Here is a 25,100-nt window from a genome sequence, read left to right on the forward strand (position 1 = left end):
TGCTTTTTCACCTGTTAATGAGCCATAATTTGTTTCTTTGCATTACTCATAATTTTTTGTTGAAGACTAGATGTTTTAAGTAATGTGCCAACTCCAGAAATAAGAATCTCCCCTCCTCCAGGGTTTGTTGTTATCATTGCTGGGTTTTTCTTGTTGTTCTTGTTCTTGTTCTTATTCTTGTTATCATTGTTCCTGTTCATTTGTTTACTGACTTTTTGGAACTAATTCTGGAAAGTCTGTATCCTTTGTTGTATGTGGCCACTATCTCTGCTTGGTTAGCTTAGTCCTTGCTCAGAAGCTCTGTGTATGTGTTGTTCCAGAGTTTTGAAAAAGCTGATTTTGACAACTTTTGCCAGTTTCCCCTTTGTTTTTATAGAGATGAGCATTATCAAAGGCCCTTAGTCCTCCAATTTTGCTAACATCTGCTATCTGGGATTTTTTGCATGAGATATTCTTGGAGACTATGCAAACTGGAACCCAATCTATATTCTTTCTAGAAGACAACTTAATATTCTAAAATAAAAACCACCACTTTTGAACTTTTTAAATTAAGCCATAAAGAATTGAGTCCTTTCAAGATATCAGAACTCCCGTCAATTTAGTTTCCAATTCTGTACATCTTACATTCCTTAAATTTCCCTAATAACAATTTGCTTGAATTAATTTTGATACTTATTTTTAAAACGAAAAAGTCAACTTTAAATTAATGGCTCAGCAGAGTAAGAGATAAAATATCCATTAATTAAAGGTTTTAAGATAATAATCAAGGAATTTCATTAATGGAGGCTGTGTATTTAAGGATGAAAATATCCTCCAATCCTAAAAGAAATTCACCTAGCTTTCATTTAATAGAAACTTCTTATTCATCTCACGTTCATAAGAGTCAACTTCACTTTTTCATATATGTGAAAGAATAAATTCTTAACCATTTAGGAATAATATGCCTTTTTAGGAATCTAATAAAAACTGTAGACTCTTTTTCTGGAAAATGAACATATATGCATAATTCTGCTTACAATTTAAGGGTTTCTTGGATACTCTACAGCCTATAAGAACCACTATTGAACAAAAAAAATATGATTTTAATGAGAAAACAGAGAACAGATATTCAAATAATTACAACATCTGACCTTCAATAGAGCAATAACAATGTAAAATATTAAAACATATATAACTGGTCTTTAACTACTATACATTTTTCATTTCAAAAGCTAATTTGTAAATTATATATTTAGAATTTATTACATATTTTTTCTTATAAAAATAATATTAGAAACAATGGTTGGGGCTATTAAACTGCAAGTTTCTTGAGAATAGGTGCTTTTAAAATAGATAACTAATAAGGACCTACTGTATAGCACAGGGAACTCTTCTCAATACTCTGTAATGACCTATATGGGAAAAGAATCTAAAATATGTATAGGTATAAGTGATACACTTCGCTTTTTGCAGAAACTAATGCAACAATGTAAATCACCTATATTCTAATAAAAATTTTTTTAAAATAGGTGCTCTTTTTACTTCTCTTTGTATCATAATGACCTATCCAAATAAATAGCTTACTTTAGTTTCCCAAATGACACTTTACGAAACCTATTTTATTCAATAATATATTTGAATACAAATGTACTAACAAGAAAAAATACTAACGCAATGACAAACATCAAATAAACCAAAAAGACAAAAATAAAATAAAGAAGAAAACACAAAGAATAAAATAGATTTTAAATTATCCGTTGCTTGAGAGACAGGCTTAATTAGAAGAGAATATAGGGCATTCCCTGGTGGTGCAGTGATTAAAACTCTGTGCTCCCAATGCAGGAGGCCCAGGTTCGATTTCTGGTCAGGGAACTAGATCCCACACGCATGCCGCAACTAAGAGTTCGCATGCCACAACTAAGGAGCCCCCATGCTGCAACTAAGGAGCCCGCGTGCCACAACTAAGGAGCCCATGTGCTGCAACTAAGGAGACAGTGAGCTGCAACTAAGGAGCCGTCGAGCCACAACTAAGGAGCCCACCTGCCGCAACTAAGACCCAGCGCAACTAAATAAATTAATTTTTAAAAAAGAAGAGAATATAATGGTAAATGTAGATATTTCTAGGTACTTTTGTTTAAACTTATAGATTCCTTTTTATTGTACTTCAAATTTCACTTCAAAATATGTTTCTTCTTAATACAACATCTCGTACCCTTAGCCATGAATAAGGTCATTTTTGGACACTAACAATTTGTAAATGGACTGGAAGGGCAAACATGTTTGGGAAAAATGTTGAGGGAGAAGATGGCGGAAGAGTAAGAAGTGGAGATCACCTTCCTCCCCACAGATACATCAGAAATACATCTACAGGTGGAACTGCTCCTATAGAACACACACTGAACGCTGGCAGAAGACCTCAGACCTCCCAAAAGGCAAGAAACTCTCCACATACCTGGGTAGGGCAAAAGAAAAAAGAAAACACAGAGACAAAAGGATAGGGACAGGACCTGCACCAGTGGGAGTGAGCTGTGAAGGAGGAAAGGTTTCCACACACAGGGAAGCCCCTTCACGGGCGGAGACTGCAGGTTGTGGAGGGGGGAAGCTTCGGAGCCACGGAGGAGAGCGCAGCAACAGGGGTGCGGAGGGCAAAGAGGAGAGATTCCCGCACAGAGGAGCGGTGCCGACCAGCACTCACCAGCCCGAGAGGCTTGTCTGCTCACCCGCCGGGGCGGGCGGGGGCTGGGAGCTGAGGCTCGAGATTCCGTGGGATCGCAGGGAGAGGACTGGGGTTGGTGGCGTGAACACAGCCTGAAGGGGTTAGTGCACCACAGCTAGCCGGGAGGGAGTCCAGGAAAAGGTCTGGACCTGCCTAAGAGGCAAGAGACTTTTTCTTCCCTCTTTGTTTCCTGGTACATGAGGAGAGGGGATTAAGAATGCTGCTTAAAGGAGCTCCAGAGACGGGCGCGAGCCGCGGCTACCAGCACGGACCCCAGAAACGGGCATGAGACGCTAAGGCTGCTGCTGCAACCACCAAGAAGCCTGTGTGCAAGCACAGGTCACTCTCCACACCACCCCTCCCAGGAGCCTGTGCAGCCCGCCACTGCCAGGGTCCAGTGATCCAGGGACAACTTCCCCGGGAGGATGCACGGCACGCATCAGGCTGGTGCAATGTCATGCTGGCCTCTGCCGCCGCAGGCTCGCCCCGCATCCGTATCCCTCCCTCCCCCCCGGCCTGAGCAAGCCAGAGCCCCCAAAGCAGCTGCTCCTTTAACCCCGTCCTGTCTGAGTGAAGAACAGACGCCCTCAGGCGACCTACGTGCAGAGGCGGGGCCAAATCCAAAGCAGAACCCCGGGAGCTGTGTGAACAAAGAAGAGAAAGGGAAATTTCTCCCAGCAGCCTCAAAGCAGCAGATTAAAGCTGCGCATTCAACTTGATGCACCTGCATCTGTGGAATACCTGAATAGACAACGAATTATCCCAAATTGAGGATGTGGACTTTGGTAGCAAGATATATTATTTTTTCCCCTTTTCCTCTTTTTGTGAGTGTGTATGTGTATGCTTCCGTGTGAGATTTTGTCTGTATAGCTTTACTTCCCCCATTTGTCCTAGGGTTCTGTCCGTCCGTTTTTTTTTTTTTTTTTACTTTAAAAACATTTTTTTCTTAATAACTATTTTTTATTTTTTATTTTAATAACTTTATCTTATTTTATCTTACTTTATTTTATTTTATCCTCTTTCTTTCTTCCTTTCTATTTTTTCTCCCTTTTATTCCGAGCCGTGTGGATGAAAGGCTCTCGGTGCTCCAGCCAGGCAGCAGGGCTGTGCCTCTGAGGTGGGAGAGCCAACTTCAGGTCACTGGTCCACAAGAGACCTCCCAGCTCCACGTAATACCAAACAGTGAAAATCTCCCAGAGATCTCCATCTCAACATCAAGACCCAGCTTCACTCAACGACCAGCAAGCTACAGTGCTGGACACCCTATGCCAAACAACTAGCAAGACAGGAACACAACCCCACCCATTAGCAGAGAGGCTGCCTAAAATGATAATAAGTTCACAGACACCCCAAAACACACCACCAGACGTGGACCTGCCCACCAGAAAGACAAGATCCAGCCTCATCCACCAAAACACAGGCACTAGTCCCCTCCACCAGGAAGCCTACACAACCCACTGAACCAACCTTAGCCACTGGGGGCAGACACCAAAAAGAACAGGAACTACGAACCTGCAGCCTGCAAAAAGGAGACCCCAAACACAGTAAGATAAGCAAAATGAGAAGACAGAAAAACACACAGCAGATGAAGGAGCAAGGTAAAAACACACCAGACCTAACAAATGAAGAGGAAATAGGCAGTCTACCTGAAAAAGAATTCAGAATAATGATAGTAAGGATGATCCAAAATCTTGGAAATAGAATAGACAAAATGCAAGAAACATTTAACAAGGATCTAGAAGAACTAAAGAGGAAACAAGCAATGATGAACAACACAAAAAATGAAATTAAAAATTCTCTAGAAGGGATCAATAGCAGAATAACTGAGGCAGAAGAACGGATAAGTGACCTGGAAGATAAAATAGTGGAAATAACAACTGCAGAGCAGAATAAAGAAAAAAGAATGAAAAGAACTGAGGACAGTCTCAGAGACCTCTGGGACAACATTAAATGCACCAACACTCGAATTATAGGGGTCGCAGAAGAAGAAGAGAAAAAGAAAGGGACTGAGAAAATATTTGAAGAGATTATAGTTGAAAACTTTCCTAATATAGGAAAGGAAATAGTTAATCAAGTCCTGGAAGCACAGAGAGTCCCATACAGGATAAATCCAAGGAGAAACACACCAAGACACATATTAATCAAACTATCAAAAACTAAATATAAAGAAAACATATTAAAAGCAGCAAGGGAAAAACAACAAATAACACACAAGGGAATCCCCATAAGGTTAACAGCTGATCTTTCAGCAGAAACTCTGCAAGCCAGAAGGGAATGGCAGGACATATTTAAAGTGATGAAGGAGAAAAACCTACAACCAAGATTACTCTACCCAGCAAGGATCTCATTCAGATGTGATGGAGAAATTAAAACCTTTACAGACAAGCAAAAGCTGAGAGAGTTCAGCACCACCAAACCAGCTTTACAACAAATGCTAAAGGAACTTCTCTAGGCAAGAAACACAAGAGAAGGAAAACACCTACAATAACAAACCCAAAACATTTAAGAAAATGGGAATAGGAACATACATATCGATAATTACCTTAAATGTAAATGGATTAAATGCTCCCACCAAAAGACACACACTGGCTAAATGGATACAAAAACAAGACCCGTATATATGCTGTCTACAAGAGACCCACTTCAGACCTAGGGACACATACAGACTGAAAGTGAGGGGATGGAAAAAGATATTCCATGCAAATGGAAATCAAAAGAAAGCTGGAGTAGCAATTCTCATATCAGACAAAATAGACTTTAGAATAAAGACTATTACAAGAGACAAAGAAGAACACTACATAATGATCAAGGGATCGATCCAAGAAGAAGATATAACAATTGTAAATATTTATGTGCCCAACATAGGAGCACCTCAATACATAAGGCAAATACTAACAGCCATAAAAGGGGAAATCGACAGCAACACAATCATAGTAGGGGACTTTAACACCCCACTTTCACCAATGGACAGATCATCCAAAATGAAAATAAATAAGGAAACACAGGCTTTAAATGATATATTAAACAAGATGGACTTGATATTTATACAACATTCCACCCAAAAACAACAGAATACACATTTTTCTCAAGTGCTCATGGAACATTCTCCAGGATAGATCATATCTTGGGTCACAAATCAAGCCTTGGTAAATTTAAGAAAATTGAAAACGTATCAAGTATCTTTTCTGACCACAACGCTATGAGACTAGATATCAATTACAGGAAAAGATCTGTAAAAAAATACAAACACATGGAGGCTAAACAATACACTAATTAATAATGAACTGATCACTGAAGAAACCAAAGGGGAAATCAAAAAATACCTAGAAACAAATGACAATGGAGACACAATGACCCAAAACCTATGGGATGCAGCAAAAGCAGTTCTAAGAGGGAAGCTTATAGCAATACAATCCTACCTTAAGAAACAGGAAACATCTCAAATAAACAACCTAACCTTGTACCTAAAGCAACTAGAGAAAGAAGAACAAAAAAACCCCAAAGTTAGCAGAAGGAAAGAAATCATAAAGATCAGATCAGAAATAAATGAAAAAGAAATGAAGGAAACAATAGCAAAGATCAATAAAACTAAAAGCTGGTTCTTTGAGAAGATAAACAAAATTGATAAACCATTAGCCAGACTCATCAAGAAAAACAGGGAGAAGACTCAAATCAATAAAATTAGAAATGAAAAAGGAGAAATAACAACTGACACTGCAGAAATACAAAGGATCATGAGAGATTTCTATAAGCAACTATATACCAATAAAATGGACAATCTGGAAGAAATGGACAAATTCTTAGAAATGCACAACCTTCCGAGACTGAACCAGAAAGAAATAGAAAATATGAACAGACCAATCACAAGCACTGAAATTGAAATTGTGATTAAAAATCTTCCAACAAACAAAAACCCAGGACCAGATGGCTTCACAGGTGCATTCAATCAAACACTGAGAGAAGAGCTAACACCTATCCTTCTCAAACTCTTCCAAAATATAGCAGAGGGAGGAACACTCCCCAACTCATTCTACGAGGCCACCATCACCCTGATACCAAAACCAGACAAAGATGTCACAAAGAAAGAAAACTACAGGCCAATATCACTGATGAACATAGATGCAAAAATCCTCAACAAAATACTGGCAAACAGAATCCAACAGCACATTAAAAGGATCATACATCATGATCAAGTGGGGTTTATCCCAGGAATGCAAGGATTCTTCAATATACGCAAATCAATCAACATGATACACCATATTAACACATTGAAGGAGAAAAACCATATGATCATCTCAATAGATGCAGAGAAAGCATTTGACAAAATTTAGCACCCATTGATGATAAAAGCCCTGCAGAAAGTAGGCATAGAGGGAACTTTCCTCAACATAATAAAGGCCATATATGACAAATCCACAGCCAACATCACCCTCAATGGTGAAAAACTGAAACCATTTCCACTAAGATCAGGAACAAGACAAGGTTGCCCACTCTCACCACTATTATTCAATATAGTTTTGGAAGTGTTAGCCACAGCAATCAGAGAAGAAAAAGAAATAAAAGGAATCCAAATCGGAAAAGAAGAAGTAAAGCTGTCACTGTTTGCAGATGACATGATACTATACATAGAGAATCCTAAAGATGCTACCAGAAAACTACTAGAGCTAATCAATGAATTTGGTAGAGTAGCAGGATACAAAATTAATGCACAGAAATCTCTTGCATTCCTATACACTAATGATGAAAAATCTGAAAGAGAAATTAAGAAAACACTCCCGTTTACCATTGCAACAAAAAGAATAAAATATCTAGGAATAAACCTACCTAAGGAGACAAAAGACCTGTATGCAGAAAATTATAGGACACTGATGAAAGAAATTAAAGATGATACAAATAGATGGAGAGATATACCATGTTCTTGGATTGGAAGAATCAACATTGTGAAAATGACTCTACTACCCAAAGCAATCTACAGATTCAATGCAATCCCTATCAAACTACCACAGGCATTTTTCACAGAACTAGAACAAAAAATTTCACAATTTGTATGGAGACACAAAAGACCCCGAATAGCCAAAGCAATCTTGAGAATGAAAAATGGAGCTGGAGGAATCAGGCTCCCTGACTTCAGACTATATTACAAAGCTACAGTAATCAAGACAGTTTGTTACTGGCACAAAAACAGAAATATAGATCAATGGAACAGGATAGAAAGCCCAGAGATAAACCCACGCACATATGGTCACCTTATCTTTGATAAAGGAGGCAAGCATATACAGTGGAGAAAAGACAGCCTCTTCAATAAGTGGTGCTGGGAAAATTGGACAGGTACATGTAAAAGTATGAAATTAGAACACTCCCTGACACCATGCACAAAAATAAACTCAAAATGGATTAAAGACCTAAGTGTAAGGCCAGACACTATCAAACTCTTAGAGGAAAACATAGGCAGAACACTCTATGACATAAATCACAGCAAGATCCTTTTTGACCCAGCTCCTAGAGAAATGGAAATAAAAACACAAATAAACAAATGGGACCTAATGAAACTTAAAAGCTTTTGCACAGCAAAGGAAACCATAAACAAGACGAAAAGACAACCCTCAGAATGGGAGAAAATATTTGCAAATGAAGCAACTGACAAAGGATTAATCTCCAAGATTTACAAGCAGCTCATGCAGCTCAATAACAAAAAAACAAACAACCCAATCCAAAAACGGGCAGAAGACCTAAATAGACATTTCTCCAGAGAAGATATACAGATTGCCAACAAACACATGAAAGGATGCTCAACATCACTAATCATTAGAGAAATGCAAATCAAAATTACAATGAGGTATCACCTCACACCAGTCAGAATGGCCATCATCAAAATATCTAGAAACAATAAATGCTGGAGAGGGTGTGGAGAAAAGGGAACCCTCTTGCACTGTTATTGGGAATGTAAATTGATACAGCCACTATGGAGAACAGTATGGAGGTTCCTTAAAAAACTAAAAATAGAACTACCCTATGACCCAGCAATCCCACTACTGGGCACATACCCTGAGAAAACCATAATTCAAAAAGAGACGTGGACCACAATGTTCATTGCAGCACTATTTACAATAGCCAGGACATGGAAGCAACCCAAGTGTCCATCATCGGATGAATGGATAAAGAAGATGTGGCACACATATACAATGGAATATTACTCAGCCATAAAAAGAAACAAAATTGAGTTATTTGTAGTGAGGTGGATGGAGTTAGAGTCTGTCATACTGAGTGAAGTAACTCAGAAAGAGAAAAACAAATACAGTATGCTAACACATATATATGGAATCTAAGCAAAAAAAAAAAGGTCATGAAGAACCTAGTGGCAAGACGGGAATAAAGACACAGACCTACTAGAGAATGGACTTGAGGATATGGGGAGGGGGAAGGGTAAGCTGTGACAAAGTGAGAGAGTGGCATGGACATATATACACTACCAAACGTAAAACTGATAGCTAATGGGAAGCAACCACATAGCACAGGGAGATCAGCTCTGTGCTTTGTGACCACCTAGAGGGGTGGGATAGGGAGGGTGGGAGGGAGGGAGATGCAAGAGGGAAGATATATGGGAACATATGTATACGTATAACTGATTCACTTTGTAATAAAGCAGAAACTAACACACTATTGTAAAGCAATTATACTCCAATAAAGATGTTAAAAAAAAAAAAGAAAAATGTTGAAAGAAGTTGGGGGTGGAGGATACTGTTCAATGAGGTTTTATAATATAAAATAAATAACATTATTTATTATATATCTTACAATAAAATGTGTGCAAGTTAAAATAAAATAAGCTAGTGTGAAAATAAGCAATAGTGTGTATAGGAACTCCACTGCAAATTTTTTTTCAAAAGGAAAAATAGTTGGTGTGGGGTGGAGTTGAAATTTTTATTCTGTTTCTTAATCATTGCGAGTGTCATTGTGCTAAAGAAGAAGGGAAAACTACATTTTGGTGCCATAAATATAAAGGAACAATTGCACATTTTCATTTGAATAACATCAAACCCTTATCAAAACCAGATAAAGTCATGAGTAATATGCAGAATTCAATTGGATATCATTTAATATCTATAGGTTGTGACCCTACCATATAAGATCAATGAAATGCCCTAGCCTTGTCTTCAGAAAAGGACTTGAAGACATTTGTATACTCAAAGCAATGCCAAAGTGACAAATGAGTGAACTTCAGAAGACTTAACCTCAGAGACATGCATGATACGCCAACCCCATCTTTTTAAGTTTGGTGTTTGACTCCCTGGCTACATGACAACAAAAGAGATTCAGGCTGGCCGTCTGGGTCTATAGCTAGAGAGATTCCTTGCTGAAGAAATCTGTCAATAAAGAACCTCAGCCAAGGGCTTCCCTGGTGGCGCAATGGTTAAGAATCCTCCTGCCAATGCAGGGGACACGGGCTCGAGCCCTGGTCCGGGAAGATCCCACATGCCGCAGAGCAACTACACCTGTGCGCCACAACTACTGAAGCCTGCACGCCTAGAACCCGTGCTCCACAACAAAGGAGCCACCGCAGTGAGAAGCCCGCGCACCGCAATGAAGAGTAGCCCCCACTCACCACAACTAGAGAAAGCCCGCGCGCAGGAACAAAGACCCAACTCAGCCATAAATAAATAAATAAATACATAAATTTATTTTTTTAAAAAAAAGAAAGAACCTCAGACAACTTAGAAAGTAATTAACTGTCTCCATAAAAAACGTCTTTAGTCTGTAGATTCAGAATTAGGTATACTGATAAACAAAATCAACATAATATAGGTATACTGAGTAATTGATTTAGACTTGTGATTTTAAACTGGAATCTTACTAAATTCATCAACAGTATTAAAACATTTAAGAGAAATAAAGATTCAACACATCTGTATGTTTAATGAACTAGGTTTATACAAAATTACCTAAGTACTCAGAAAGTTTTTTGTTAAAATTAGTTGACAACTGAGGTATAGAAAATCAAATACAGTATATTAAACTTAAATGCAGTTCAAAAGTTTTAGGAAACATAATATAGTGGTAAAACCTGATTAGAAGTGAAGTTTAAATTCTGCTAAATTTATAAAATAATTTGTATTCAAAATTAATAATAGCCAATTCCAAAATATGAAACTGTAAGATATAAAATCCCTAAATCTTACCTTAAGAATTGAAAGATTAAAGCACTAAAAAAAAAAAATCAGTTATTGATTCTTTGTAACAACTTCTACGAATCTTCTACATTCAGTATATGGATAATAATAATTTAGAAGGTTTCAAAAAAGTATTTAAAAGTAATGATCCTGAAAAAGGATCTGCAGGAATAGATTAACTTGGAGCTCACAGTATCTGGGCTTCTACTTCTTAAAGTAAGATAACTGGATAAAATATAAATAGGCTACTCTGCCTTAGCTTTTCCAATTTAAACTATTAACTGCATTGCTCTTGGGATTAAGAAGGAAAGGACTTAAGAAGGATACGTCTTTTACTGGACTGCGAAAAAGTCTAAAGACAGAAGACAGGCTAATTAGAAACGTTAAAATAATAATTGTGCCATCTGAAGTGCGACCATATGTGAATCATGGCTACATGAAACTATGGCTTAAAACAGCAAAAAACAAACAAACAAAAAAAGCTTTTAAAATGCTTCTGTACTGTTTATAAATATTTATACATAAATATGATTAGCCATATCAATGTCTTGAAACAAAATTTTGAGTCCTGCAAGTCCTAGCAGTACTGTTCTTTCAAATTTACACATATACACCATAAGTGACTTAAGCAATATGTGATATATTAGTCTTTTAGTTCTATTAGATCACAATCCTAAGGGTAATAAGTTATGGACTTGAAGGGAACTCATCTTAGTTTCTTTTGAATCTGCAATGATTATATTTGTGCCATTATTTCCCTTCTCACCCTTCCCATCCCATGTTCTATACTATAGGACTACAAGTTAGATCCTAAAAAATATATTTTCAGATTTTACTTCCTTTCTATTCAAAAAACATAGGCCAATAGCAATCCTAGATGACTTCATAACACTGTTAATCAAATCTAGCTATCTTTCAAATACTATGTTCTAGAAATCTGACAAACTAGAATGGAATTTAAACTGTCTCCACCCACTTCCCACTACATTACACCCTCTGCTTCCCCACCCCCAGATGAAGGTTAAGTTGATAGATGGATTGGAAATGAAATAAAGCCAGACATCAAATAACTTACTTGAAATCCATCTCTTACCTTCTGTACTTAACCCTGGACTGGATGTGAACTTGGCTACATCAACAATTTTTACAGCAAATTGTTGCCCAGTTTCTCTGTTGATGCATCGTCGTACAACACTGAAGGGACCCCTAAAAAAAAAAAATCCAAGTTTAATTTGTTGATTTTCTTAAGTTTCTATTTCCTTCAACAGTTTATTCATATTTCATTGTCTACTATAGCCATAGCTTTCAAAATAGAATTTAATATAGTTTTGAACACATTTTTCTATAATTCATGAGGTAATTATTTATTTGAAGTTGATAAACCAGAAAAATAAGAAACAAATTTACTTTCAAAATCACTTAAAAATTTGAGATAGTGTTCTTATATTCAAGGCAAATAATCTCTGTAATTTTCTCTATATATTATCAGCATCTTAAACAAAATAATAGTTCACAGTGGTAGTGTATACAACTTTTACCTTTTGAACCAGAAACTTAAATCATTCTCTCATCTTAGCCATCACTTATCTAATCTTCACTAACAAGTCCTACTGAGTTTATCTCAAATATCTCTTAACCCTGTACACTTCTCTGCATGACTCATACTGTAGTCTAAACCACTACCGATTTCTACTAGGACCACTGAAAACTTGTTTCTCCCATTCATTCTTGCAGTGATGTTTTAAAAATGAAAATCTGATATTATGTTTCTGCTTAAAATCCCAGAGAGAAGGTATCTGCAACACATCTATTTAGTCAAAAACCAAAATACATAAATAATTCTTAAATAAGAAAATATACCACAAGGAAATCTGGGCAGAAGACTTAAATAGGCACTTGACAAAGAGAAAGCCCTGCATGATTTAGTTTCCAACAACCTCTACAGTCTCACGTGAAGTCACAGAGAAATCCTTCATCCTCCTCAAACTTCAAATTAGCATTATTCTCAACTGCCATAGGAAAGGAAGTAATTTCTACTAGCAAAACCAGTGGTCCAGTCACTTTCTTACCCAGTCCTCGCCTCAACTGAAATTGGTGGCTCTCAATATTGACCATACAGTTGAATCAACTGTGATGACTGATAAAATACCAATGCCCGGTCCCAGGTCCCAGGCATTAAAAACACAAATACACACTCGGTTCCTTGTGATTAATAGTTATCAAATAAGTATCTGAACTAAAGATAATCCAACATGCTTGAATCAACTACTGATTAATGTAGAATGCAATCGCAATATATTGTAGTATTTTATTTGAAGGCTAGTATGGTTTAAGTTATTAAATACACACACATGTACATGTATACATGTATGTATTTCCCCCCTCCTCAGGAAACAAAACACTCTCATTGGTTTTTACAGGTAGAAACAGTACACCTGGATGCATGTGGTCAATCAGGAGACAGAGAAAAGTTCTTCATTTACAGTAGGACACTTATGATACTTTTGCCTTAAAGTGTAAGTTTGTCTTTATTCTTTCAGAGGACAGGCAAACGAATATAATCTAACCTAGACTTAAACATTTCTCTGAGATCATATGAATCAGTTGATTTCATCCCACCATCAATCATCAGGACATCAGTTACACTACAGTTTCAAATCTCTCTCTTCAAGCAACCTAACAAAGCTAAACTGGAAGGAAAAGAAATGGTAATAGCGTACCTTTCAGAACTCTATAGGAAAAGGACCTTTTTGATAATCACTCAAAACTGTTCAAAGACTTTTCTCTGTGAGAAGACAATATAACAATGTGAGTCAGGACTCCCACAAATGTTTTCATTCTCAATCTGGATGTCTTAACTTGTGATTACTTATCCTGACAATAGCAAGCAATTTCAGGAAATGTTTAGAGTAATTGGTTTTTGTACACACATTAAACCCTTGGGACTCTATTTATATATACATTTGTGTAGTATGCTTCAATTCACTACACCTTTTGGATACTTTCCAAGATCTGTATGTGGGATCATTTTTGGTCAATAGAGTCAATTCTTTACTTTTTCCTGTTCGAACAAAGGTGAGGAAGAAAACATAGCTTCTCCCCCAACCCTTTTAGTAATAGTAGAATGAAGAAAGCTAGGAAGAATCAAGAAAAAAAGGGAATACTGATACAAAAAAAACCACCAAAAACGTGTTCAAGTCTGTGAATGAAAAAAAGGAACCAAATCCTTGGTTCTTTAGGCTACTTTTATAATGTGAGGCAAAGAAAATGAGTTTATCTCTGAACTATTGATGACCTGAAGATAGGTCATCAGTAAAGAGTTTCAAAGATCTGTCTCTCAGTGACATCCAGGGGGTTAGAAAAGGTGAACCAAATTTAGTACACTAAAAAGACACTGAAAAATCTTTTAACTTCTTTTGGGATTTAATCCATCAACTGGAAACTCAGTGGAAACTGATAAAAATTTAAATGACTATATAGTGTCTATAATTTTAGCAGGACTTGATTATATTTATTTCATCAAAATGCTAAAAAGACACAGGATATAAGAAAATCTGGCTTGTTTTCCCATCTTAAAATGGGGAGGAGAGTGTAATAAAATGTATGTAAAAACTTCTGTATTATACTTGAATGACAGTTTAAGGAACAGCAAAAATTCAGGAGGCCTAGGTTTCAGTCTGGCCTAAACTCTTTTTTTGAATCTTGAAATTTCATCCTTATATTTTTAGTCTATAGTACAGTCGATTCTTGAATAATTATGGGGGGGAAAAATACTGACAGAGGTAGTTGTAAGCCATCATTATAAACTACTATCTTTCTCATATTTCCACTAATTCTGGCCAGGGTATTAATCAAACTGGAATGATAAGATAATTGATGGCATTTCAGATTTGATAAAATCTATATTCTTTATCCAATTCTTTAAGAATACTGAATATTGACTGGGATTGTGGCACAAGGTTCTACTCAAGGCAGTTGGCTGCTTTCAGAATACTAAGTTTTAAAGTAAAAGGTCAATTAAACTAGAATATGTTACAATTGAATATTTGCTATTACTTCCCTAAGGTTTGGAAAAGAATGTAGCTGTGTCTCTATGCAGACACAGAATAATCTCCTCTAGCTTTCATTAATGTGAAGAAAGGTCATGTCTAGGAATTGAACAATTATGATACCAAAAGTAAATACAGTTGGCCCTCTGTATCTGCAGGTTCCACATCTGTGTATTCAGCCAACCATGGATTGAAAATATATGAAAAAAAATTCTAGAAAGTTCCAAAAAGCAAAACTTGAATTTGCACTGGCAACTATTTACATTGTATTAGGTATTGTAAGTAATCTAGAGATGATCTGAAGTATATGGGGCATATGTGTGGGTTATATGCAAATAATATGCTATTTTATATAAGGAACTTGAGCATCCATGGATTTTGGTATTGGCGGGGATCCTATAACCAATCCCCTGCAAATACTGAGGGACAATTGCACATCAAAAGGTGACTAGAATTAAGCAAAATTATGCTAGAATATAGAATAATATATTGGTCTCCAGGATAACAGGATAGATTTAGCAAATGCATCTAAATTAACTTTTCTCCCCGAACCCATTAAAATGAGAGAAAAGGGGCTAAAGAAAATGTCTTAAAGGACTGGGAGAATGAGAGAATACAATAGTAATTAATAATCAAATTTTGAAAGCAAGAAAGCAGATGGAGTAATGGTAACTGGCTTAGCATTCATAGGAAAGCCAAATTGCAAGGAGAAAATAAGAATAGTTCAGAACCAAACTCATTTACACTACAGAATTCTCAGGAAGCACCTGAACTGGCAGCACCAGATAACTCTGAGAAAGAGAGGGTGGGGCTAAACTAACAAGGTTTGAGTGAAATCTATTAGAGAAGCAGTTAAGAGTCTTAGATCCTCCTCTACTCAATCCAATGGGTAACTACCCTGCCTCATCCTCACAGAGGTCCATTTTCTGGAAAGGGTAAAACACAGGGTCTTAGAACTGGGGACAGAAGGCAGTTGAGGAAGTGGATACTATATGAAAAGCAAGGGGTTTATGTGATCACACACAAACTGAATGTAGACAGCCCATCCCCATTTCCCATTAACAGGGGGGAATGTTAGAAGCTAGATCTTTACCCTTCAGGCAGGAAAGGAAAGATTTTCTATTGAATAAGTGACCAGCCCAGAGGGAAAGACCTAAAAATAATGACGTTATATTGTTCAAACCACTCAACCAGATCACCTTCCTTGAAATCCAAAGTCAACAAGTTCTGCCACAAGTTCAGAGTTTTCAATCAGCTTTCCAACCTCGGCATTGTTGGCATTTTGGGCTGAATAGTCCTTTGTTGTGCAAGGATGTCCTGTGCATTGTAGGGTGCCTAACAGCGTCTCCAGCCTCTACCTGGAGATGACAGTAGCACCCCCTCGGCCAGTTTTGCCAAGCAAAAATGTCTCTAAACGTTGTCAAATGTCCCTCAAGAACCACTGCTCTATTCCTAATCATAAGTAGATAACCAACCTCCCAAAACATCTGGAGAAGAGTCTAATTTGGAAGACAGAGATCAAAACAGAAAGAGCAACTTAGAGGAAACAGACTAAACAAGAAAAAAACTTCCAACTACCATTAATGTCCTTGGAAAGATACTATAACTATGAAACAAAAACAGAACTTTCAGAAGACAAAATGAGGGCTCTTGAAAACTAAATATATGAAGAAATTTAAAACTCAATAGAAGGGGTGGTAGATAAAGTTGAGGAAATTTCCCAGAAAGTAGAACCAAAAGAACAAAGAAAATGGAAGGGAGGAACTCAATCCAAGAACATTTCCCAGACCTTAAATCCTGAGTTGTCCAAATTAAAAGGAGCCAGAAGGGGGAAAAGCAAAAAATAACATACAAGAGAACTCCCATAAGGTCATCACCTGATTTCTCAGCATAAACTCTGCAAGCCAGAAGGGAGCGACAAAATATATTTAAAATGATAAAAGGAAAGAACTTACAACCAAGAATACTTCACCCAGCAAGGCTCTCACTCAGATTTTTTTTTTAACATTTTTATTGGAGTATAATTGCTTTACAATGTTGTGTTAGTTTCTGCTGTATAACAAAGTGAATCAGCTATATGTATACATCAAAAACTTTACAGACAAGCAAAAGCTAAGAGAATTCAGCACCACCAAACCAGCTTTGGAAAAAATGCTAAAGGAACTTCTCTAAGCAGAAAAGAAAAGGCCACTACTAGAACCAAGAAAATTACAAATGGAAAAGTTCCCCAGTAAAGGCAAACATAAAGAAAAGGTAGAAAATCATCTACATACAAATATGATATAAAACCCAGCAATTGTAAGAAGAGGAGAACACAAGTGCAGGATATTGGAAATGCATTTGAAATTAAAAGACCAGCAACGTAAAACAATCTTGCATATATATAGACTGCTATATCAAAACTCATGGTAACTGCAAACCAAAAATCTACAATAGACACACACAAAAAAGAAAAAGGAATCCAAACACAAAACTAATGTTAGTCATCAAATCACAAGACAAGAGAACAAATGAGGAAGGGAAGAAAAAAGACCTACAAAAACAAATCCAAAACAATTAAGAAAATGGCAATAGGAACATACATATCAATAAGTACCTTAAATGTAAACAGATTAAATGCTCCAACCAAAAGACGAAGACTGGCTGAATGGATACAAAAACAAGACCCATATATATGCTGTCTACAATAGACCTACTTCAGATCTAGGGACACATACAGACTGAAAGTAAGGGGATGGAAAAAGGTATTCCATACAAATAGAAATCACAAGAAAGCTGGAGTAACACTACTCATACCAGACAAAATCGACTTTAAAATAAAGACTATTACAAGAGACAAACAAGGACACTACATAATGATCAAGGAATCAATCCAAGAAGAAGATATAACAATTGTAAATATATATGCAGCCAACATAGGAGCACCCCAATATACAAAGCAAATACTAACAGCCATAAAGGGAGAAATTGACAGCAACACAATAATAGTGGGGGACTTTAACACCCCACTTTCATCAATGGACAGATCATCCAGACAGAAGATCAATAAGGAAACACAGACCTTAAATGAAACAGTAGACCAGATGAACTTAATTGATATTTATAGAGCATTCCATCCAAAAGCAGCAGAATACACATTCTTCTCAAGTGCACACGGAACACTCCCCAGGACTGACCACATGCTGGGCCACAAGGCAAGCCCCGGTAAATTTAAGAAAATTGAAACCATATGAAGCATCCTTTCCGATCACAACACTATGAGATTAGAAAAAAACTACAAGAAAAAAAACTATAAAAATCACAAACAAGTGGAGGCTAAACAATATGCTACTAAACAACCAATGGATCACTGAACAAATCAAAGAGGAAATCAAAAAATACCTAGAGACAAATGACAATGAAAACACAATGATCCAAAACCTATGGGATGCAGCAAAAGCAGTTCTAAGAGGGAAGTTTATAGCAATACAATCTTACCTCAGGGAACAAGAAAAATCTCAAATAAACAACCTAACCTTACATCTAAAGCAACTAGAGAAAGAAGAACAAGTAAAACCTAAAGTTAGTAGAAGGAAAGAAATCATAAAGATCAGAGCAGAAATAAATGAAATAGACAAAGAAAACAACAGCAAAGATCAATGAAACTAAAAGCTGGTTCCTTGAAAAGGTAAACAAAATTGATAAACCTTTAGCCAGACTCATCAAAAAAAAAAAGAAAAAAGGAGAGGACTCAAATCAATAAAATTAGAAATGAAAAAGGAGAAGTTACAACTGATGCCACAGAAATACAAAAGATCATGAGAATACTACAAGCAACTGTATGCCAATAAAATGGACAACCTGTAAGAAATGGACAAATTCTTAGAGAGGTACAGTCTCACAAGACTGAACCAGGAAGAAATAGAAAATATGAACAGACCAATCACCAGTAGTGAAGTTGAAACCATGATTTAAAAACTCCTAACAAACAAAAGTCTGGGACCAGATGAATTCACAGGCGAATTCTATCAAACATTTGATAGAGGGATAGAGTTAACACCTATCCCTCTGAAACTATTCCAAAAAATTGCAGAGGAAGGAATACTCCCAAACTCATTCTATGAGGTCACCATCACCCTGATACCAAAACCCGACAAAAATACCACAAAAAAAGAAAATTACAGGCCAATATCACTGATGAATATAGATGCAAAAATCCTCAACAAAACATTAGCAGTCCGAATCCAACAATACATTAAAAGGATCATACACCATGATCAAGTGGGATTTATCCGAGGGATACAAGAATTTTTCAATATCCACAAATCAAATGGTGGGATACACCACATCAACAAATTGAAGAATAAAAACCACATTATCATCTCAACAGATGCAGAAAAAGCATTTGACAAAATTTAGCACCCATTTACAATAAAAACGCTCCAGAAAGTGGGCATAGAGGGAACATACCTCAACATAATAAAGACCATATATGACTAACCTACAGCTAACATCATACTCAACGATGAAAAGCTGAAAGCATTTCCTCTAAAACCAGGAACAAGACAAGGATGTCCACTCTTGCCACTTTTATTCAACACAGTTTTGGAAGTCCTAGCTACGGCACTCAGAGAAGACAACGAAATAAAAGGAATCCAAATTGGAAAAGAAGAAGTAAAATTGTCACTGTTTGCAGATGACATGACACTATACATAGAAAATCCTAAAGATGCTACCAGGAAACTACTAGAGCGCATCAATGAATCTGGTAAACTTGCAGGATACAAAATTAATACACAGAAATCCCTTGCATTCCTATACACTAACAATGAAAGATCAGAAAGAGAAATTAAGGAAACAATCCCATTTACCATCGCATCAAAAAGAATAAAATACTTAGGAATAAACCTACCTAAGGAGACAAAAGACCTGTACTCTGAAAACTATAAGACAGTGATGAAAGAAATCAAAGATGACACAAACAGATGGAGAGATATACCACATTCGTGGATTGGAAGAATCAATATTGTCAAAATGACTATACTATCCAAGGCAATGTACAGATTCAATGCAATTCCTATCAATGCATTGATAGGAAAACCAGACAAAAAGCAGAGCTGGAGGAATCAGGCTCCCTGACTTCAGACTATACTACAAAGCTACAGTCATCAAAACAGTATGGTACTGGCACAAAAACAGAAATATAGATTAATGGAACAGGATAGAAAGCCCAGAAATAAATCCACATACATATGGTCAATTAATCTACAACAAAGGAAGCAAGACTATACAATGGAGGAAAGACAGTTTCTTCAATAAATGGTGCTGGGAAAACTGGACAGCCACATGTAAAAAAATGAAATTAGATCATTCTTTAACACCATACACAAAAGTAAACTCAAAATGGATTAAAGGCCTAAATGTAAGACCAGATGCTATAAAACTCTTAGAGGAAAACAGAGGCAGAACACTCTGACATAAATCGCAGCAACATCTTTTCTGAGAAGTCTCCTAGAGTAATGGAAATAAAAACAAAAATAAACAAATGGGACCTAATTAAACTCAAAAGCTTTTGCACAGCAAAGGAAACCATAAACAAAACGAAAAGACAGCCCACAGAATGGGAGAAAATATTTGCAAACAATGCAACCAACAAAGGATTAGTCTCCAAAATTTACAAACAGCTACTGTGGCTCAATATTAAAAAAACAAACAACCCAATCAAAACATGGGCAAAAGACCTAAACAGGCATTTCTCCAAAGAAGACATACAGATGGCCAAGAGGCACATGAAAAGATACTCAACATCGCTAATTATTAGAGAAATGCAAATCAAAACTACAATGAGGTATCACCTCACACCAGGCAGAATGGCCATCATTAAAAAATCTACAAACAATAAATTCTGGAGAGGGTGTGGAGAAAAGGGAACCCTCCCACACTGTTGGTGGGAATCTAAACTGGTACAGCCACTATGGAGAAGAGTATGGAGGTTCCTTAAGAAACTAAAATTAGAGCTACCATATGATCCAGCAATCCCACTCCCGGGCATACACTCAGAGAAAACCATGGTTCGAAAGGATACATGCACCCCAGTGTTCACTGCAGCACTGTTTACAATAGCCAAGACATGGAAGCAACCTAAATATCCATCAACAGATGAATGGATAAAGAAGATGTGGTACATTTATATGATGGAATACTACTCAGCCAGAAAAAAGAATGAAATAATGCCATTTGCAGCAACATGGATGGACCTGGAGATTATCATACTAAGTGAAGTAAGTCAGACAAAGACAAATATAATATGATATTGCTTATATGTGGAATCTAAAAAAAAATTATACAAATGAACTTATTTATAAAACAGAAATGGACTCACAGACATAGAGAACGAACTTATGGCTACCAGGGGGGAAGGGGGGGTAGGGATAGATTGGGAGTTTGGGATTTACAGGTAAACAGTGTTAAGTTTAAAATAGGTAACCAACAAGGACCTACTCTATAGCACAGGGAACTCTGCTCAATATTCTGTAACAACCTACATGGGAAAAGAATTTGAAAAAGAATAGATACATGCATATGTATAACTGAATCACTTTGCTGTACACCTGAAACTAACACAACATTGTTAATCAACTATACCCCCATATAAAATAAAAATTTTAAAGAAAAGCACCCATGAAGTACTCAGCAAAATAGATAAGACACATGTCCACACATGCCACTGTGAAATTTAAGAACCCTAAGGGCTACAAAATGTTCAGATTTCCAGCAGTAGGGGTAAGGGTGCTCAAGGAGGGGAGGATGATATAGTTCACACACAATGGATCAGGCACTGCAATGGCTTCTGATCTCTCAATGGCAACACTAGAAGCAATGAGACATTAGAGCGACACCTTCAGAATCATGAAGGAAAAATATTTCTAACCTTTAAAGTCTACATTGAGTCAGAAAAATCAATAATAAAAAAATTTTCAGATATGAAAAAGCTCAATACATTACTTGCCATGCATACTTCCTGAAGAAATTATTGTAGGATGTGTTTGCTAGAACAAGAGAGTAGACCAGTAAAAAAGGATGCCAAGGGACAGCAAACAGGAGATTCAACTCAGGAATACAAGAGAGTGAGATCTCAGGCTGCCAGTTAAGCATTGAGTAGAGGTTAACTAGAGAGCCATCAATGATTCCCAATGCCACTGATCACCTCTTTAACTTGAAAACAGAAGAACCACGTAATCTGGGGCCAGGTTCCTCTGTTTTGCTTTTTCTGACCAGGGGCTGATGAGATTCCTGCTCCTCTCTGCTGCCTCGATCAGCAGAGGACTCTCATTTCAGCCCACAGCAGTGCTCTCAGGAATAGCTGAGCGGGAGGCAGCCTCAGCGAGCTGAAAAGCAGGAAATGCAGAGCAGAGCATGCCCCCTGACCGCATTCCTACTGGATGTTCAGTACCCAGCGCTGCACTATAGCACGGACGTCCTGCCTGTGAAGAGCCCCATGTTCTGGGATTTACTCGGGATTTTGCCAACGGACTTGCCAGCACGGGCTCCTATATGCTCTCAGGTATCTGAAGCCAGACTGTGAACAAAAGGTTCTGTTCAGCTTCTCTTCATCTGAGTCTTCACACAATAGTGGTATTATTGCCCTTTCCTTACACAGCTAAGTTTGTGCTTGCTACTCAGTTTTTAATGAATAAACAATATACTGTTTAGGGATATATACATAGATGGTAAAGCTATAAAGAAAACCAAAAGGAATCATTAGTATAAAAGCCAGGATAGTGGTTACGGGGAGAAGGAGATTGTGACTGGGAAGGGGCACACAGTGGCTTTTAAAGGTACTAGTAATATTCTATTCTTAACTTGGATGATGGATTCATGGGTTTTCATTTCATTAGTATTCTTTAAAATACACACACTTGCGTGCACACACATAAACTTTATGCACTCCTCCACAAATATATTTCCCAGGTAAAAATAACATTTTAAACAGCTGAGGGTACATCCCTAAGATCTCGCTAATTAAAAGAGGTCTTAATTTTTAAAATATCTGTACAATACAAATTACTTTAAGTGACTTGATATATATAAATGAAGAAAAACTATGTTTACATTCTCAAACATAAAGTCAGTATTGATTATGTTCATTGTAATTCTACATCTAATTGAACTAAATTTAATATACATTAAGTTGTTACATGTAAATTTTGGAGTGACATCTATAATGTAAAGTTCTCACCCTGTGAGAGGTTTACAGACAAAAACTTACATCGTATATGAGGAAACCTTCAATAAATGAGGTGAACTTCCTGTCCATATCACAGGCCTAGACGCTTCATCACATTTATAATGAATTGTGCAATGTACTACAATAGATGTAGGAAAACCATGAAGAACAACAACCAATTAACCAAAGGGAAGATAAGGATGGCGGAAATGAAGACCAAAAACAAATTCATACACACACACACACACAAACATACATACATACAACATAGTTGACATATAGTCAGTCCTCGTTATTTGCAGATTAAGTATTTGTTAAGTCACTTACTAAAATTTATTTGTAACCCAAAATCAATATTCACGGCACTTTCACAGTCATTCACGGACACATGCATAGCAGTGAAAATTTTGAGTCACCTGACACGTTACCAGCTGAGGTTGAACAAGGTGATGCTCTGCCTTCTTGTTTCAGCTCTCACTGTAAGCAAGTGTCCTTTTTGCCATTTAATTAATGCATTTTGTGTTTTTTTGTTGGTGATTTCACTGTTTATAATGGCCCCCAAGTGTACTGCCGAAGTACTCTCTTGTGTTTCTAAGTGCAAGAAGGCTGTGGCATGTCTTATGGAGAAAATACACTTTGGGTAAGCTTCATTCAGGCATAAATTAGGGCTATTGGTAAGCTTCATTCAGGCATAAATTAGGGCTATTGGTCATGAGTTCAATGTTAATGAATCAAGTATACATATGAAATAAGGTGTCTTTAAACAGGTTATGTATTGATTAGTTAAAGAAAACATGACCGAAGGCTCACAGGAACCTAACCCTGCATTTCACCTAGGAGCAGTGATTCAGTATTTACTCATTCAGTGTTCATGGCAACTTTTTAGAACATAACTACCACAAATAATGAGCATCGACTGTGTGTATGCATAATACACACATATGTATGTGCATTTAATTTATGTAATATATATGCAATATTATGTTACATGTATTGGCTGGCCAAAAAGTTCGTTCAGGTTTTTCCATAACCCAAACGAACTTTCTGGCCAACCCAATATTTATATTAGAAGATAAACTCAATGAGTGTCCAGTATATATTAGGCCCTCATGAAATATTTGGTGAATGATATCAAAAACAAACTAGGAATGAACAAACCACTGAAAAACTTATATCACAGAATTTTACATAAACATATACAATTTTGAGAAATCATGGTACTTCTAGGTATTTTTCCACTCATTTACTAAATCTGCATCTTGCTACTACTGTCTATACAGTTCTGATGTTAGGAACTGAGGGAAACAGATGGTGGGTGGGCAAAAAGAAAACAAAGCAAAAATATAATAGTAATGATGACAATATTAGCAGTGAGAACATAATACTGAAAATGATACTCTATAGACACATAAATGTATATAAGAATGATACCTAATAGAGATAACAATGGTCCTTTTCCTCTTATTTCAACACTGTTGGTTTAGTCATTACCACTAAAGAAGAGCTTATCATTCCATCTATAAATCCTTTCCTTGTCTTCCTGTTTCTTTGTGGTAGTGAAAGGGGAACAGAAATGTTGTTCTGAAACGTTTTTTCTCTTTAATACTTCTGGTACCCACTCTCACCACCAACATATACACTTTCATAAACACACCAAACTGAGTTACTTTAGGTATAGTGACTAAACCAAAGGAAAAAAGTCTGCCTAATCATAGCTACTGCTAAAGAAACACACATAGAGTGGGAAATTATTAAAATCAAAGTCTGAGGAACTGTTGCCTAAATGTTAACAATTAAAGACCTGACAAAGGAATTAAGCTCAGTACAGTTCAGATCATTCCTTGAAAATAGAAAGGGCAGGCTTATTTGAAAAAGTTGGCAGTGGATCTCCAAAATGCTAACAGAACAAATTTGGCTCAACTGTCAAAGATGAGTAATTCATAGTGTTAAGACTAGCATTTACTAACTTGGAACCTGTATTG

General features: G+C 36.8%; 1 protein-coding gene across 8 annotated transcripts in view; it reads right to left on the reverse strand.

Moving 5' to 3' along the window:
- Positions 1–25,100, reverse strand: part of CASK (calcium/calmodulin dependent serine protein kinase) — a 396,439-nt gene that overhangs the window by 311,455 nt on the left and 59,884 nt on the right. For 4 of the 8 annotated variants that reach the window (XM_068532540.1, XM_068532538.1, XM_068532536.1 and 1 more), the window contains exon 2: positions 11,957–12,069. In XM_068532540.1, the coding sequence (XP_068388641.1) occupies positions 11,957–12,069 (113 nt within the window). Of the gene's footprint in view, positions 1–11,938; positions 12,070–25,100 lie in introns of all 8 variants that reach the window. The other 4 variants (XM_068532539.1, XM_068532537.1, XM_068532535.1 and 1 more) reach the window with 1 other exon arrangement.

The sequence above is a fragment of the Eschrichtius robustus genome, chromosome X (genome assembly GCF_028021215.1).
Source record: "Eschrichtius robustus isolate mEscRob2 chromosome X, mEscRob2.pri, whole genome shotgun sequence".
In the NCBI taxonomy this organism is placed as follows: Eukaryota; Metazoa; Chordata; class Mammalia; order Artiodactyla; family Eschrichtiidae; genus Eschrichtius; species Eschrichtius robustus.